This window comes from Semicossyphus pulcher, unplaced genomic scaffold (genome assembly GCF_022749685.1).
Source record: "Semicossyphus pulcher isolate SPU_LCO1_2020_fin unplaced genomic scaffold, fSemPul1.0.p SCAF_21, whole genome shotgun sequence".
Lineage (NCBI taxonomy): Eukaryota > Metazoa > Chordata > Actinopteri > Labriformes > Labridae > Semicossyphus > Semicossyphus pulcher.
Window position 1 is genome coordinate 2,245,131 of NW_027211695.1, and position 19,156 is coordinate 2,264,286.

Consider the following 19,156-nt stretch of genomic DNA (forward strand, 5'->3'; position numbering starts at 1 on the left):
AGATAATAAATCCATTTTGATTAGAAAAATATAACCCATAAAGATGCAGATAAGTGGTGCAAATGATGATTGACAGCTTCCAGCCCAATTCAATAAAAAACAGCCCAAATCATAACCTTGCCAGAAACCAATGTAAAACCGTACAACCATTACATACGCAACAGAAAACAGATCATAAGCATGCAAAGCTTCAGATCTGCATCAAATAACCAAAAATGAAATGTTAGATAAAAATGCTTTCGCAACCCAAAACAGACAAACAAGCCTACGGTTAAAAAAAGAGCAGCTCGCTGCACCTTTATTTGTTACTGTTGTCAAGGCAACCACGGAATCATAGCTGTCATTAACCTAACCGTTATATTGTAAACTGACAGAAGGCCCGCCTCTCCTTTCATCCGATTGGACAATGAGAGAAAACGCCCATGACATCGGGCGCTTTTCTTCTTTGAGTTTTTCTTTGAGTTTTTTCAACTCAAGGCGCTCAGAGCGTTTCCTCAAAAACGCGAGGCGCACAGAGCAGAAAAACGCGAGGCGCTCTGCAACGCAAAAGCAGCGCGCAAAAAGCGTCTCATTGGAAACAATGACAAAAACGCCCCCAGCTGCTGTAACGTGTTCTGTCTGATCGGGCCCTTTGTAAAGACCAAAATACAGAGACAAAAATAAATACATGAATTACAATTGTTGGGCGTCCATGTCACCATAATAACCTTGTGAGTTTATATTTCAGATATTGTTTTAGCTTGTTCTACTGACCCAAAGTGGCTAAAGTAATCGTTTAGTATACTATACACCACGATACTATATATACTAAACTACACTGTAGTACTACATATAAATATTAAACTAATCAGGTGATAACGCCGGGCACAGCTGGTGGCGGCTGTTACTTTCGCTGCTTTCCTCAGCCACCAGACTCCATTAAGAAAAACATTTTATGAAATTCATGCCTTTTGTCATTTGACTTTGCTGAACAGCAGAGCTGCTGTTTGTGTTATTGTGTTGCATTACATCCAAGCGAAGCCTCGTAAACACACAACGTTACAAAACAAATGACTGGCTGAGGCCAAAGACCAGAAGCGTCTGTGTTCTCAGAGGTTAAAGTGATTTTAATGACGTCTTAAAATCTAAATAGTATTTAATGTTGAAGTGTGAGAGAATAGATTTCACATGGAAGCATTGCTGCCTCCATTATTTTGTTTTTTGTTTGTTTTTTAGACCCAAAAATGTGTCACAATAGAGCCAAGATTTAAACTAACCTGAACCTGAAGAATAACTTAAAGCTACCGATACAAAGAGAGGAGGCGTGTCCAAGACTTAACTTACTTTAGATCCTGATTGAAGTTAAAGATGCAAGAAGAAGAAGCAGCAGCTATGAAAGTCGTCTCCAGGTTCACAGTTTGGTCAAATATGGTTCACCTGCACATCCATCACACTAACTTCTTTACCTCCAGGCCTCCTCCTGTGAGATGATGGGCCGCTGTTTGGGGGTCTTATTGGCCGAGACCGGCTCCACCACCGACCCGGCCACGCCGCACTACGACTACATCGACACCGCCGCCAGCGTCTGGCTGCAGAAACAAATATAAATGTATAAATGTGCGTTATATTCCATAAATACCGTCCATGATTTTAAATGTGAGTAAACATGAGACTCGGTGAGGTTTCATTGGTGCAGAATCGAGCGTGTGCGGTGGTTCTGCAGCGCGTGTTAATCAGCCACAGTCAGTGCATGTTTACATCTCTCTGCGGAGTGTGCCTGTGTGTATTAAACACTCCAGCAGAACCGCCCCCCCCTTCTCGCTCCTGTGTTGGAAGTCCTCATCAAATAAAGCTCAGTGAAGGGCAGCGACTCAGATTCACTGCAGCTCGAGACTAACAGGCCAAAACTGAGACGTTTAAACCCAAGCTGTCATTTGTTTTGCCTAATCGCCTGAATTTAGATGTTTTTCTGCTTCTTTCCTCTCAAGACTGATTCGAAAGGATTCTTTTAACACTCTTAAGCGGTTATTTCTCTTCCAGGTGTGTTACTATCACTGTTTCATTCAGCTCTGGTTGGGGCTGATCAGCCTGCTGAGTCTCACCTCTGGACGCTGGAGATCACCGTGTCCACAGCGTTGGCTTGTTCCCCTGGGGAGGCATCCGTTTTCACCTCCTCCAGAGCTGCACAGAGAGCCTGTTGTGTCCGACCAAAACAAGGCCTGCAGCTCCGACTCCGACTGTGGAGCGACGAGAGGACGGAAACACAGCGAGGGCAGAGTTAGAGTAAAGAGAGGAGAGTAAAGATTAGTCTGTTAAGAAGAAACATTCTCGTTATCTACACCGTTTATCCTGTACAGGTTCGCAGGAGGGCTGGAGCCTATCACAGCTCTCATTAGGCGAGAGGCGGGGTTACACCTGGATCGCCTGTCAATCACAGGGCTGACACACAGAGACAGACAACCTTTCACCAGTCATCCATCTTTTCTTTTATGGCGCTCCACATTTCTTCCTTTCAAACACTTTGCCGATGAAATGATCAGTTTGTAAAGTTTAGGTCGGACATGTCGTTGCTCTCTGCGGTGCAGTGAACAGAAGCGGGTCAGTGAGGCCCTGATGGTTCAGTCGCGTGGCTGACTGACAGTCGTGGTGTGTGTGGGGGGGGCGGGGCTGTGGGTGATTACTCTCAATGTTTTAATAACGTCCCAAAAACCTCACACAAAGGAAGCCCACAGAGGACCCGCTGAGCTATTTTTAGACACACAGCCCAGTGCATGCTGGTCCGGGCTGCAGTGTGTGTGTGTGTGTGTGTGTGTGTGTGTGTGTGTGTGTGTGTGTGTCTGTGTGTCAGCCGGGGTGCTCTGACACAAATAAACGAGCAGTGTTTCTGCGCGGCACACTGACTTTCTTTCACCATACATGCAGAGTGTTAAAAGAGCTTTTTCAGCGCCATGCTCCGCTCTCACTCCGTACGCAACTGTGCAATGATAACACGGCTCTGTGTGTGTGTGTGTGTGTGTGTGTGTGTGTGTGTGTGTACCTCTGGGTATGATGGATCTTTGGAGATGTGGTTGAGACGCTGGTCAGAATGTAAACAAACTCTTTTAGCTCGACATTAAACCTTCATATTTATATTTCTAAAAGGTTTTTTATTCTTATGTTTATTTGTCAATAATAAACTTCTGAGACTTCTTCCATTTTTATGTGTTTACTCAGGTCTAAATCCTTCTGTTCAGACTGATTATAGATCTTATATATTGCACATTAAACATTTTATAGATTATTGGCATTCGTATTAAAACACACGTTACCCTGCACGTGTATGAGTGGTATCTTAACATCTCTAATTGCACCAGAAGATCACGTAGCATCATAGCTCTGCACGTCCTCAAAAATGAACGCTACGTGTACGCATGCTGCAGTCTGCACGTGAGCAGTAGGGGCAGTGCAGAGGCAGAGGGCACGTGACCGGGTCAACACAGCAGCAGGGACAAACAATGGCAGAAAGTTCTGGAGACAAGCTGATAGACCGAGTCCACAATCATCTGCACGATGATAAGTTCTGTTTTAAACCTGCAAAACTAAATGGGAACAAGTCCAGGACCGTTACGTCCGTGCACGGAGGAACATGTTGGAGAGACGGAGCGTGTCGCCATGTCTGTTGTTTACATCCTGAACATACATTAGTTGCATCAATCTGAGCTCTCTGCTGCGCCCTCTAGAGGTATCCTCCAGTAACACGCGTAGTGCAGAGACAAGTACCTGAACAATTACGTTCATGACGCAGCCGGTTGTGTACGCGAACGAAAGGTTAAAAAGCAGGTACATCTCCGGCCTAAGAGGCTCAGTTCTTCTCTGGGGAGCTAATGCTACATCTGTGTGGATCCAGGTGTTAAATACGATGTCCAGTGAAACAGAACATTATGTTAAGTCACAACCTCAACATGAAGAACAAGAAGAGTTCATATAAAGCCATATCATTCTACTTGTGTCGGTGTTTCTCTTTCGTTTCATTCTTTGTTCGTGATTGGACAAACTGTTCTGTTACAAGAAGCTTTGGAAAACGGCTTCGACCAAATGTTGCACATGATTGTGTTTCTCTCAGCGCATGATTTCATGCGTTCCTTTTAAGGGCCGCATTTGGCCGTCTGCAGCGTGCCCGCGTAAACATCCCTCCATGTTGCCCCAAAGCTGCTATTAAATAATGGCAGCACAATGGGAGATCCAGTAATCCACTGCAGGCAGCGCGGCTAAGCAGAGCCAGCTGAATGTGTTTTAGTGTGTGTGTGTGTGTGTGTGTTTGTGTGCCCTTGTGATTGCGTCAGCGCTGCCGGGACGGAAGAAGGACAGATGTGCCAGAAGAGCTGAGAAACTGGGCTCTCCGAAAGTCCCGAGCCCCGCCGCCTCTCTACGTCCCTCCCCCTCTATTTGTCCTCTCTTGCTCATCCATCACTCCTCCTCCGTCAGTGCTTCCTCACCCTCAGAGCTAAACAGATGTGTTTGTCATGAAACATTTATCAGGGGCGTCGAAGCCTCAGGAATCTGTGCAGATATAAAAGTATGAGCGTGCACGGGAAGTATGACGACCGGGGCGGCTGGAGGAGCCTTTTAAGGCCAAAATATACTAACAAAAAAAAAGCAGGATTTGGAAAGTGGACGAGGATCAAAGAGGAGGAAAAGAGAAATTTATCGAAGCAAATTAAGACAAAGTGGAACACAGACATAATCAGACTGAAGAAGGAGAGATGAGCCGGTCGAGCATAAGTAAGTTGCAGCGGTAGGACTCTTGACAATAAACCTCGGAAACTCCTAGAACGTATAAAATCATTTCACGGCTGTTGGCTGGAAGACGAACAGCAGTTGTCATGGGGTGCGTGCATCGCCTGGTAAAGGGGAAGTTTGCTCCTTTTTCAACCTGGAAAACATTTTTCATCCATGATTTTTGGTCTAAATGATTCACTGTAAGATAAATGTAGGTGTCTGTTAGAGGCCCACACTCCTGGAACACATCACCTGCACATATCAGGGACTGTGACTACGGAAGCCCTAAGCAAACATTCATCCGTACATTTTATTAACTCAGTTTTCTGGTTGAATTTCAGTTGGAGACAACAAAGCAGGTTTTCTCATGATAACGGGGTCATTTTCTGGTGGTCCGGCTGCTCACTGTGATGTCACAGAGCCATGCTGCCATCGCTCACACTGATCAGGTACTTTAAGCCTGTTTCTGTGTGTTTGGTGCTTTTGCAGCTCTGAGGATACGAGTTACGAACATCTGACGTTACGGTGGTGCAGCGTTGTTGTCTCAAGATAACGAGATAAATAAGTCTTCATTTTGCAGAATCCTTCTTGACTTTTAACCTTTGCACATTTGGTTCTTAGATGGAAATACACTGTACACACACACTCCCACACACACACACACACACACACACACACACACACACACACACACACAGACACACACACACATATATAGAATAAATGACAGCTGCTCAACCAATCTGCAGGGACTCGGCTTTCCGTTGCCAAAAGAGAGCAGAGCAGGCGGACAGACAAGGCGAGGTCAGGACTAAACGTGGCTGAGGAAGAGTCGACCTGGACGGCTGCAGAGGCTCATGTTGCCGGGGTGTAGAGACGGTGTGGTGCTCCATGAGGTGGGAGAGACGGTGCAGCTGGGTAAGCTGTGTAAACAGCACCTACGGTGATTCTATTATTTTACTGTTATACTTTTCCATTCTCCCTCTATACTTTGTTTTATCCTCTGAAAATCTAGGCGCACACTGACTTTAGTAGTGATGTTGCTTTGTACGCGTCCTGTGTCTCTACAGAGTGTGTACAATCCATGCATTAGGCCAGCCTTTGGGGTTAAAAAAGGGTCCAATTATCCCTGCTAAAATAAAATTAATCTTTTTACCACATTCACATGGCGGCCATTTTTTTCTGACAAACAGCTCAAATTGTGTAATAATGTCATAATGCTGTGTGCGATGTTTTCAAGTCAGAAAGAGACTGTATAAAAAGATGGCCGACATGACAGCTCCCTAAAAGTGACGCCAAACCCTCTCTATCGCCCCCTGCTGACTGGCTGCAGTATAGCTCATAAAGCCCGCCTCCTCCATGTTAACAGATGGGACATGAGTCAAACTATATAATCAAAATACACGTCATTTTTGGATTCCCACAGCGGCCTAAAGTCCCGGGAAGATTCTGCAAATCAGGCCACTGACATATGAAGAAGCAATATAAGTAACTGCACTTACACCGCCAGTCCAGTAGAAGGCAGTAAGAAGAAGATGAAGGCCATACAACAAAGATGGCGCCATAAAACAAGCTTATACTTTATTTTATTGTGATCATTTTGATTCTGAGCTTTTTATGTTGCTACAGAAACTTTTAGCGGACGTAGTTTGACGCGTGCGTTCGCCCCACACGATGATGTCGCAGCCATCACAGCCTGTGTCACGGCTTCTCGCTGAGGTAATCTACTGAAGCTATTCAAAACTAACATATGTAGGGATAGGGTCCCAGAACTCCCCCTCCCTCTCTGGTGTGTGTGCTGTTTGTTCATGCTATAGCCTCCAGACACTCCTTGGAGAGATGTGTACATGTGCAGGGAGGAGTTATTGCATGTGCATAGCCTATAGTGCAGGTGACTTGACAATGACTGTACATGCTCTCATCCCTCCCACCATCTATTAGAGCTTGTTTACACTTCAGGGCTATCTGTCCGTGGTCGGGGTCTGCATGTTTACACTGCCTCTAATGGGCTGCGGGCCGTCGTATAAACTCACCAGTAAAAGGAAGGAACTCTGTGAGACAAACACAAGCAAGGACTTTACAAGGAGAGGCTGTTTTATAGGTTCAAACCAATGAACTCGAGGTGCTCACAATAAATATACACGCTAAAGGCCTGACCCCGCCCCCTCTATCTCTCAGAGAGGCTTCACATGGAAGATAACGAAGAGTTTGTTCATCATGAGGACACAAAACGGTGCAGAAGGACAGACAGGGTCACACTTCAACATCCTGATTACAGTTTGTGTGTGCAATATGTTCACATTTGTGTATCTACAAGAATGCAGGAATGTGTGCGCTCGCGTGTGAAAGCGATATATCATCTGCAGAGCTCCAGCTGTTGCACGCGCGACGCCAGAGAACACGGGGCTCGGGTCCAGCCGGCTGAGCGCTGCACGCCCATCACTGCAGCCACTCAGCTCCGAGCAGGGCCAAACGCAGCACCTACAGGAGAGGAATGTGCGGCTAACAGCTCATTACAGTGTGTAGGGACAGCTCTGAATCATGTGCTGGACATATGTAATTAGAAATGTTACTGACACACCTTCACGGGCTGCGGGTGAGGAGTGACGGAGTGTTTCGCACGTTATAGTGCGAGAGTCGAGCCAAATGTGCACACGAGGCAAACGTCAGGCTGAAGCTGCTGCACCAACTGACATCTCTGCACACAGTCAGTGAGATGGAGAATTCCTCTTCTTGGATACAGCAAAATTATTTGAATCTTTAGGAGATAATGTCAACAATTCAGGTGTGAGCGATGGACGAGCCTCTGAAACACAGATGTTGTAAGAAGCTAAATCTACGCCTATTTTCTTTAGGCTGCACAAGGCTGGAACTTCCAAAGTGAAACCTACTCCCAGTCTAATTGTATGTAATCTTACTCTTTTGCATTGGGAATATGCATTTCTACCTCGTGCATTGTGTTGTGGTGAAGCAGTCTAAACTCGACACAGGCTCACATGCAAAGTTCCGGAGTGAGATCACATTAAAAGTCAAAGCAAGGCGACGAAAGGCGCAACTAACGCGGGAAATAAAGATGAGTATTGACATCACCTGTTTGTGTGGGATTGTCCCAGTTTTCACCACAAATAAAATAATAATAATAAGCTTGTTTTCAGTGCTTACATAGGTGTTTATCATGTTCTGTCCCACTCATTATTACCTAACCACATCAAACAACACCACGCGTCTGAATTCAACACAGATTCATCCGAATGTTTGTGCCGTTGTCAGGGCCGTTGCTATGACGCTTGTGGCTGGATTTTTGACGCCTGCACAAACCTTTGATGCAAACTGGTTAGCCAGCAAGTGGGGACAAATTAGGCTCGTGCAACGCTGCATGTGAGTTACATAAACTGTGCGCACACATGACAGCTCACTTTGATCAGTGCAGGCAAAAGGCGTCAGGCAAAATGCTATCATTTAACACTTATTGAATGGGCTTGGAAACTTACCAAACGTTGCCTTTAGTTTATTGTGATATTAAAAGGGTTTTTCTTCATTCATAGAGACTCACAATCAACTTTTAAAGTAGAGTTTCTTTGCCTCTTTCCTCGCTCTCTCTTTCCATCACATGCTGCTGTTCTCTCTTCCCCTCCTTTTCTATAATATGTTGTCTGTCTGTGTGTCTGTGTGTCTGTGTGTCTGTGTGTCTGTCTGTCTGTCTGAATCACATGTGGGATTAGTCGAGTAGGGCGAGCTAATTAAACAACAGAACGTACATTATATGTACAACAAAACCGCTTACCCTCCCCTCTATTAAAAGATCTAGTTTGAGTTTTTCCAACTGGGCCTGAACGCATCTCCCCTCTCCTAACTTGTAACTTGTGTCAGGAAGGGCGCGCCGAGTGAGTGGTCGAGGGAGAGAGAAAGGTTAGGGGTGAAGGTGTCAATCCTGCAGTAGGTCTGAATTTAACATCATCTTCATTAAAATGTTTGAGGCTCAAGCCAGCGCCCCCCAAAAGGTGGCGCCCTAGGCGACCGCCTATATCGCCTATGCCTTGATCCGGCCCTGAAAGGCATCGCAGATAACAGAGTCGAGTGTGAGATGTGTGTAACAGCGCGCGCATACAGCTGATCGGGCAGCGAACGTGTGTACGGTTTGGGCTATTTGTCAGATGATTTCAATTGTTTACAAGAGCATGAAGTTCTTCATACATCACGGCTCTTCACAATTTGGTGACACATGTGGTAGGGGGAATATTCTCATGCTGATTTAACCACTGCTAAAAACACAAATAATCACGCAGTCAATCCTGTGCAAGGACAAAGCTTCCCACACAGTCATTACTGCGTCGCCTTGAGAACACTGTGTACAAGATGCCAGCACTGCAGAACAGATAAATATAATTAAGTCTTACAGCTGATTACAACGTGACAGAAATACTGCTATTGTTTGGGAGGAGCCATTATCATATCAGAGATGACTGACGGACGCCCGAATCTCTTAATACGTCTCCTACATTCGTCACTTCTCCCACAGTTAAACCTCAAGTCTAACTTTTAAATATCCAGACTAAAAGGTTAGATAAAAACATACTCAACAAATCATCTGTAAGTGCACACAGCAGGCAGGAGAGGAGGCACCCTCTCCCTGATGCCAGACAGATAGAGAGGCTTTTCATTGAGCGGGCCTGATGCCAGTACCCACTGTCTCTGTTATGCAGCATGGCTGCGGTGCTGAGGTCTCTCGATATAAAACCATAGAGCTGTTGGTTTAGACCAGCAGAGACTTGTGAAAGTGACACCCAGTGGGTCTGTGTTGCAACAGTTCGCTCTGAAGCTGCAGGGCTGACGTTCAAAATGACCACACAGCAACCAACACCAGAGGAGGGGCTTTAGTTTGCATGACTTTGTATTCGCACGTCTGTTAATTTGCTGGCTGTTAGTGCGGGTAAATATTATAATCTTTGTGGGAGTAATTCTCAACAGATGTGTAAATATGTATAAAGTCCAGAGGATTAACTGTGAAATAACGTCTCTACAGTAAACAAGTTTATAGGTTAAAATATCTGCTTTTAACCTGCAGTGTACCAAGGACAGGCTGAACAACGCGTTTTCAGATTGGCAGGTTTGAGACGTCACAAACCTAAGGAGCCAATCCCGTTAACGGAGGGGGTGACGCTACGCATATCATTATTTGTAACCTTTGGCAACCACTTCGGCGATGCACAAACCAGCTGTAACCGTAATGTTTGCAAACTCACTGCTGACTACTAACATTAACGTTACTACTGCTAATTACTACATTTCAAGCTAGCTAAGTTTCAACAAGTTGCCACCAAACAACGGCAGAGACATGTTTTGTTTTCATGACGGAGGGGGAAGTTGGAATTGTGCATAGTGGGCGGGGCCTATGTAGATTTAAGAGTTTTTAATGAGGGAGAATGAGGAGATGACTTGGGAGCATATCCCATCCAAATTTAACCATGTGCATTAAACAGTTTAATGTTGTATGTGTTCAGAGTTGGGATCTGTTGGGAGAGTATTTACTGCATTAAAATGGAGCTCATGTAACCCAAGTGTTTTCCTAAAGCCCCCGAACTCTCTTTCTTTCTTTATTCATTTCTAATAATGAAATATACATTTTTTTATTGTGCAAAAGATCAAAGACTTAAAGCAACACAAGAGAGAAAGCTAAAGGTTCAACCAGAGGAAACGGATACTTGCATGTTGGTATTGGACAGCTTACGCCTCAGCGGGGGGCCGGAGCGTTTCCTCTCTGTCAGAGATGGTGGGGCTTTTTGAGGGGTCAGTGATGAATTGTTACATGCCTGTGGTAGGAAAAAAAAGACCTGTCAATGAGCGATGAGGGCTGTGAAATATGTTCTGCATGATGACTACACTGCTGTGGGTTTATACAGTCATCACTTCCTCCAGCTGGCAGGAAGCAGTGGGGTTTTCACTGAGAGGAGAGCATCTCCATGTTAACACTCCTTTCTTTGCCCACTTGACCTCCACTTGACAGCAGTGTTGTACAAAGAGTTTATAATGAGATATTCAACACAGAGGAATATAAACTCAGAATAATCTAACTGCCCTCTCTAACTCCTACACAGCACAGGAGTATTGGCTTTAAAGCTTTAAGCTAGCAGCTAGCTGTGAAAATCAACTTTGAAACACCGCATGGAGAAACATCAACTTTGACAGCAGAAAAAATAACATTATAATAATGAATGGAACATAAATAGTCATCTAACACATACTACTTATCTATACTGCAGGATTTATTTAATATATTTTGATTGATTTCAAAAAGTTTGACACTTGCCTACTTAAATAAATGCTTGTAATTGTTAGTATTGCTCATGTTTGTTCATATTTTATTTTGAAAATCCTTACATTTTATTATAGAGTAAACATCCCTAAAACAACTAAAAAAGTAAACATTTATACAGTTGAACATGTTAATGTAAAATTAACATAAATTAGTGTCAAAAATAATGAATTGAATTGAATTCATAATAATTAATTTGTTTAGCAGACACCGATATTTCTGTTTTCCCAGATCTTGTTAGTCATTATACAACTGAATTAAGTTTTTTACAATACGTAAAATGTTTCTGTATTGAATGAAGAATTGAATTATCTTCTTTAGGTAGGTAAAATATACAGCTATGGGATAGATAGCGTTGAGTTATTCTGCGCTGCCTTCTAGTGTCCACAAACTGTAGGCGCAGTTTTACACGTCATCAATCTTGCGACGAAATAGTCCACGCATGCGCAAGAGCGTTGAATTGACAAAATTCAAACTAGGCGGCGGGTAGTTGAGGTACACAGTGAAAAAACACAACAAAGGTTCATTGTCGTGAATTTAACCAAAGCTAAGGAAAATGACGAGCACATTAAAAGGAATCACCCTGAAAGGAAGCGCGGAGCTCGTGGCCGACTTCTTCTGTAAGTATTTACACTTACAGTTTGTTTTCGGCAGCTCGATCTGGTTTTAAACGCTTCCGACACGCAGGCATGCAGAGCTAACATGCTACTAGGCCTGGTAGTGTAGCTTTAGTACACCCGGCATAGCAATCTGAGCTACACATAACAATCTAAGATAAAATATTCAATTTAAAGTGCTTACCTTCTCCTCTTCACTTTAGCACAAATCCAACCATCTTTTGTTAAAACTTAAACTTTGAAGCTAGAACGTGTTCACAGCGAAGTGCACCGCCCACCTCAGGCTGCGGAGGAAGAACAGTGGAGACACTTCCGTTTACGGTTAAAATTGTATTATTTTATGTGCTGTTCGTTGTAATATAGATGCCGAATTCACCATAAGACTATTATGTTTTTGGATAAATGTTTGTCACAGTCTTCAAGTTTTATCTTTTGCTAATAAACAGGGCTGCATTTTAAAATAGTCGATCCATAGACGAGGTTCGCTAACTCCAATGCTAAAAGAAAGGCAGGCAGACATTCAGCAGCTGTAACAATGCTGTATTTTTTGAAGGGCAAAGTTAAACACTAAATGTAAACAATGACCTCAATGTATGAACATTTTCTTGAATATTTAACATAGAAAATACTTAAAAAATATTTAGGTTATCAGTATCTGCCGATAGTTTCTGCCATCAAAACAACTCTTTAAAAATGCTCCATGATTACCTAAAAAAGCTTGACGAATATTAGTTTTATTTGATAGAAAATGTTGCATACAAGGGTTGGAAAATATCTTGTATATGTTTATACTTTTCTTGTTCCTCCACCACAGCCTTTGGCATCAACAGCATCCTGTACCAGCGGGGCATCTATCCTCCAGAGACGTTCACGAGAGTGACCCACTATGACATGAGCCTCCAACTCACCACTGACTCCAAACTGAAGAACTACCTCACCAATGTGGTGTCTCAACTCAAAGGTAGCCTCATGGGATTGCTTCTTTGTATATTATATTCCTCATATTTGGACTTTTGAGCTGTGTATTTGTTAGTGGGTAACAATAGGGAAGACCAGCCTGATGTTATCTGGCCTGTACTGCCGATGTTAAATATTGTTTAAAGCGGACTACTAGCACTAAAATCCTAAATCTGTTGGTCTCAAATTTTATGGATTTGTTTTATTCATTAAGGAAAGTTAGCCTGCTAACAACTGCTAATAATACTCCGTCTGTATATTTGCCCGTGTTGTTGCAGAGTGGCTGTTTGAGTGCACCGTGCAGAAGCTGGTGTTGGTGATCACGTGCCTGCAGACCAACGAGGTGCTGGAGAGATGGCAGTTTGACATCGAGTGTGACAAGTCGGCCAAGGAGTGCAGGTCAGCCCCGATACTGTCTACTTGAACTTTTAATTCACAATTAAAAGTATCTTCCCCCCAAATACTTGAAGTATCTGAGACTAAGCCAATCTTGATTTTTAGGCATTCAATTTTGTATAATATTTAAAGGCAAAGTTCCTCAGAAAATGTGTTGGCTCTTTGGAGTTGTAGTTTAATCAGAGTCCAGCAGGTGGCAGCAACGACTCATTTCAGAGAGAGAGTGGGGATAACATGCATCCCTGCTGAGCTGCATTGAGGACTTTGCTTCTGAACATGGGACGCATGCCTTGACCGCTGAGCTAAACCGGCACCCTATAATTCCCTTTATAACTCTGTTTCATATGTTCCCCAGTGTTCCCAGAGAGAAGTCCATTAAGACCATTCAGGATGAGATCCGCTCCGTCATCAGACAGATCACAGCCACCGTGACTTTCCTGCCGCTGCTGGAGACGCCATGTGAGTCACCAAACTATTCGTCTTTATTTCTACCTTCAAACAGATGCTTGCCAGTTTATAAACCTTTGACCCTTTCCACTTCCCCAGGCTCGTTTGACCTCCTCGTCTACACGGACAAAGACCTGGAGGTTCCCGAAAAGTGGGAGGAGTCTGGCCCACAGATCATCGACCAATCAGAGGAGGTGCGTCTCCGCTCCTTCACCACCTCCATCCACAAAGTGAACAGCATGGTGGCCTACAAGAGGACCGACTCCGTTTAAACCTGAACATGAGCTGTATATAGCACCAACCACTGCCCCTTGTAGTAACAGTAGATTTTACACCACCCTGTCCTACCTCACCGTCCACGTCTCCGTCTGATATCCTGATTGTTTTCTTTGCTTTCTGAGAGCACGCAGCACCTTGCTCTGTCTTCGCTGATGTAAATATTCCTCATAAACTTGGATGTGTCTGTAAAAGAAAAGAGAACTTGTTCCTCAGTGTTTCCCCCTTTCTCTCTCTGTTTTAGAAGCGAGTGGTTTATATGTTAAACTTTTATAAAGTGTCTGAAATAAATGTCTTTCACAGAGGTTTCTCTTTGCGTTGTTGGTGCTTTTGACCAGCAGGTGGCAGTGCAACATAGAGTCAGTGGGTGATTCTGTGCAATTTGTCAAATTATTGGATAATACAGAGAAAATTAACTTGATCTAAAGTCATAAACACACGGGGGGAAAACTATTTAGATTAGACAGGAAATCGTCTGAATTTAAATTTTCATTTTTTTGGTTCTTTAATCAAAAACGGAACAACAGAATTTTAAGTTCCAAACTTTTGTCTCACCTTTCAAATCAGGTCAAACTGTTTCTTCCAGGTGTTTTTTTCCTCCATGCAGTCTCAACACACAGCAAACTGTACAATGTTTTAACCTGCAAAATAAACACTGGACAAAACCTTCCACCTGGGGGGGGTACACCACGAAGCAGGATTTGCGGTTATCGAGGTAACTTCAGGGTTAACTCCGAGTTTTCAGCACTATGAAGCTGGTTCACTTCTTACTGTGGTAGATCACCATGGTAACTTATGCTGAACACCTAACCTGCTCCGGAGCAGGTTATGTTCAAGATCAACTTGAACTCATCACCACCCACTGACCAATCAGGTCTCTTGATTTAGGAGCTCTGAAAGCTGATCATAGAGGGAGGAGGGAGAGAGAGCAGTCAAACACTTCCTGTTCGAGCTTCACTGATAAACATCTACAACAAGGCTGATAAAAACAATGAAGCCTGAAGTACTTTTGTACTTATATGATATTTAAGTAAACATTTGTATTTATTTTTTAAAATTTGCTCCATAGTTTGATACGGCTGAGAGAATAAGTCTGTCATTAAAGCAGCAAAAATACATCTGTGCAACGTCTTAATCTAATGTAACACACGAGTGTTATCATAACAAATAAATATATGGTGCTCTAATGATGGAGCAGTGATATTATATTTGCAGTTTGTCCTTCCTGCATTCAGCCGCTGCAGCTGAGTGGATCTAGTCTGGATTATGTGTACCTTCTTCATATCTTTCTAAAATCAGAGTTTGGTCTGAGTTTGTAAAAAATGCCGATCAGCTGACGGCAGACTCGCCCGTGTTAAGATCGGTCGTCTGCTCCATACAACGCCCCTTTAATGTGAACGCGCTCATAGAAACCCTGCGGTGACCGATCAAGCTGATAACCAGCATCGTGTGACCGTTTAGCGTGATCTCGTTGTTAGCTTAAGTGAAGCAGATCAGGAAAAGAGACCCTGGGTATGTTGAACTCGCTTCTTAGTATAGGCCCCTGTTCTTAAAGTCACAATCTCAAAGATCTCAGTTTCGTTCTCTTTGGCGGCATCTGTGGCGATAAACGGTAACTGCAGGAGCACACTTCCCAGATATCCAGACAGTGCTGCATGTGTGACGTCCACGGTCGGCTCCGGTTGTAACTCTTGATTTTCCTGGCTGACGGTCGCTTTCCTTTTCAGACTGTTTGCTTCATCTGAGCGTCGAGTTTGTTTCTTTTTCTTTGGATTTTCACTTCTTGTTGAAGTTGTATCTGTAGTCATCCATCTTTTCTTTGTTTGTTCAGCCATAGTAGATTACTGTTTACTCGCAACGCTTGCAGAAAGCGGAGAAGCAGCCGCTTAGCTCCGCCTACCCTCTCTGGCAGACCAACCACTGCTGGCTGATGGAGAACGCGTCACTAACTGGGCGCCGCTTGTGTAATTCAGCAGTAGATGGCGACTGAACAGTCATTTATTTAAATGAAAATCTTCCAGATTATTCCTTTCAGCTCCACACATCACGCCACCATTCAGTTATCAAAGTAAGTTTCAAAAAACAAAAAGGTGGACAATAAAAAAGTTTCATGTTTTTAATTGTGAATTGGTCCTATTGTATCACAACAAGGCAGTGGAAAAATGTAGACCCATGTCTTTTTGCAGGCCTAGTCTTTGGCTCCTTTACATAAAAAAAAACAACACAAAACATTTGAAAATGTCACCTGACGGTTGTTCCTACGAAAGGTCCTTCAAAAAGCAGATGAGCTCTTCTGTTAAAGTATGAAACTACATTTGGTCTATAAAGAATCGTGTGCTCTCGATAGAAGGCTGACCTGACAATATAGAAACTCTAATAAATATATAAAACAACAATAAATATGCAATAGTTAAGACAATGAGTGAGAACATGTTACAAAAGACTCTTGTAGTGTGAGCTGTGCAGACGTTAAACAAGCCTATCATAGTACTGTGACACCATGTAGAGTATATATATCTGTGTCTCACTGTCGTGGTGCTGGTGACCATTCAGTGTTCCACTCACCCCCGCTGTGAGAGACGGTGTGTGTGTGAGACTTCAGGATGAAAGCCACTCTGTGCAAAAATAAAAATGGCTATGGTAATAAATATAGCTTAGTGCTGACTCGTACTTTCTGTGGAGAGTGAAAGACATGAAAGAACGGTGAGGACGGGAAGACGGGTCTCACAGAAGTTCAGAGAAACGAGCACGGCCTCTTTCTTATGATGAATCATTCTCACTTCAATTAGAATGACTTCTAAAGGTTTGATGTTCAGGACAACTTGGGTCTTATTTTTGTAGTTTAATCCGGGAGATCTGGGAACAAAATGACTTTGTTACAACAAAGTCTGGAAGGGCGAGAAACGAGCGTATTCAGACCAGAAGCGAGCTCTCGAGTCGATGCAAAGCTGCGATTAGACGAAAGGCGGCACCAGGTTTAATTGATTTCAAGTAAAGCAAGAAGTTAGCATTTGAAAAGTTGCCTTTTGTATCTTGCGGACGGACCTGACAAAAAATTTATTTAGACTTTTTACATTCCTGCATCATGATGTCGTTATTTTAGCATCATTTTGACCTGTTTACTGCAAGGAAAAAACAGCAGAAGCTGTTAGCGATAAGCTTTCCTTCTCCGTGCGCTGCATCGTTTACAGTCCAGTCAGCAGTTCGAGAAGCGACCGTGTGTTCAGATCAAAGGTAAATTCTCCCTCCAGATGTGTCTGCTAAATAAACGCCGTCATCTCTCGGTTCGTCCCATCCCCCGGAGGAGCGCCCGTTCATCTGTCAGTGCTGAGTCTCAGTCTCACTGTAAACAGGAAGTGACACAGAGGCTGCACTCTGGCTTACTGCAGCGGGATGAAGCCCAAACAGAAACAGATTTTCTTGTGATCGACTTTAATTAACGGCTCTTCAGTTTGCTGAAAGAACAACATCATGATGCAGATTAGGAACAACATGAAGCTTTGTCAGGTCTGTCCTCAGGAGGAGAAGAACACTAATTTAAAATCCATCATTTCTGATGCCTTCAGGGAAGTCGGGAAATCTAAACGCTGAACGGCTTTCATGACACATCAAGTTGAATTTTTGATCTCGAACAGATTGTTAGCTGTTAGCATGCAGATGTCTGTTTATAGAGATTAATAAGAAGCTAATCGTTTACATTTCCACACAGACTGTTTTTCCTGCTTACGCTGCTGTCTGCTGATACGTGATGGGTCGATATTACTCGGACTACAAATGTACCACAAACTTCCTGTACTTAAATCCTGTTATGTAAATAGATATTTCCTCTGTGCCTGAGGAAAGCTTGACCTCTGGTACAGCTCTAAGTGTTCTTCAGTGGAGCTGCTGCATTCAAAGATGTAAGAAATTTCTTTGCACACAGTAAGGACGGATTAACCAACAAAAATAAGATCCAAGTTGTAGAAGTGTATCTGCCCTTCACTGCCAAACCCCATCTGGTTCAAAGCATGCTATTTGTCCTCCGTGCTAATTTCATGAAGTTTTGTGAGACCAGGTTGAACAGGGTGAACCCCAGACATTTGTGTGGGTGAAACAGGTGTGATCACACCAAGCCGTTGACGAGCCCCTTCTCACACTCCTCGGCCAAACGCTTCCAATGCTGCCGGTTCTTCTGACATCCTTCCAACAACGGGGAGCAGGACTCCGACATTCCTGCCAACGTCTGTGTCAAGAAACAAACGACATTTAACAAGAGGAAATTCAATGAGCAATGACTTTGAATACAAAGTTTACTCTTTTAACATCTTGATTCACATTTCAACACAGTTTTTACACTGAGATTGGCTGACGGCGTCTTCAGGAAAAAGGGAAGTAAAAGGACGAATAAAGACGAGCGTTAAGGGCAGCTTCAAGGAAAAAGAGAGGAGGGTGTTTTTTTATTTTGCACTGGGAAGAAGAAAGTAAAAAAATTCAAAATATTTTTGTTATTTTGACCTTTCGATTGTATTCTGAAAATACAAAATCTTCAATCTCTCTTTTTCCTTCTCCCCGGTCCAAATGCTCTTCGGGAGACGAGCGTCGGCTGCTGACACGGGCACGACGCCTGTTCCAGCAATTCATTTGGTGCAGTTGTTTTCCAGAGAATGAAACAGCAGTGAAATCAGTGGAATTACCTCATATAACTGAGTGCAGATGGCATCAATAAAGGACACTTGCATGCTGGGAATCTTGTCTCTTTTCTCACGATTCATCAGGTCCTGCAACGAAAAGATAGAAACGGGACAATGTTCGAAAATGTGCTGGGCAACTTCTTCCAAATTCTTAACTTCCTTTGCAGGAAAATTTTCAAGTTTCTAAATGATTAGCAAAACAATGCCACATAATCTTTTAGTGACTTAAAATCAGATGGCTGCAACTCACAACATCATCCATACCCTTGACTGATCGCCACTCAACCACAGGGCTGACACACAGAGACAGACAACCTTTCATGCTCACATTCACACCTACGGGTAATTAAGAGTCACCAATGAACCTATCGAGCATGTCTATGGAAGCAGAAACACCCACGCATGCACAAGGAGGACATGCAAACCCCACACAGAAAGGCTCACTATGTCTGAACCGGGATTTGAACCAGGAACCTTCTAGCTGTGAGGCGACAGCGCTAACCACTGCACCACCAAAATGACCAACTTTGGCTCGTCAAAGGAGCAAAAACCTGAACAATGTAATTTACCATCAAAAGGCTCAAATGCTCACACTTGACAGGCTGAAATCTGTGGATTCTCTGCCTGAAACTTAACTAAAATTAAAAATAAATTGTTAAAATGGGCACCATTTAATTTTCATTAAGTCTACTTGTGATTTGTTGTCTTCTTTTTCAGCTCTAAACTGGGACATTTCTTAAAGC

General features: G+C 43.4%; 2 protein-coding genes across 4 annotated transcripts in view; one reads left to right on the top strand and one right to left on the bottom strand.

Annotated features, from left to right (window-relative positions):
• Positions 1-11,536: 11,536 nt before the first annotated feature.
• mad2l1 (MAD2 mitotic arrest deficient-like 1 (yeast)) lies at positions 11,537-14,018 on the top strand. The gene is made up of 5 exons (XM_069672640.1): positions 11,537-11,670; positions 12,482-12,628; positions 12,903-13,023; positions 13,376-13,479; positions 13,567-14,018. Exons 1-5 carry the CDS (start codon positions 11,607-11,609, stop codon positions 13,737-13,739), a joined length of 609 nt encoding a protein of 202 aa, XP_069528741.1. The 5' UTR covers positions 11,537-11,606; the 3' UTR covers positions 13,740-14,018.
• Positions 14,019-15,853: 1,835 nt separating this feature from the next.
• The window catches only part of pde5ab (phosphodiesterase 5A, cGMP-specific, b), an 80,723-nt gene continuing 77,420 nt past the window's right edge, over positions 15,854-19,156 (bottom strand). For all 3 annotated transcript variants that reach the window (XM_069672219.1, XM_069672220.1, XM_069672218.1), the window contains exons 21-22: positions 18,417-18,500; positions 15,854-17,965 (exon numbers count right to left, since the gene is read on the bottom strand). In XM_069672219.1, coding sequence (XP_069528320.1) covers positions 17,846-17,965; positions 18,417-18,500 — 204 coding nt within the window. In that variant the 3' untranslated portion in view covers positions 15,854-17,845. The remainder of the gene's footprint in view (positions 17,966-18,416; positions 18,501-19,156) is intronic.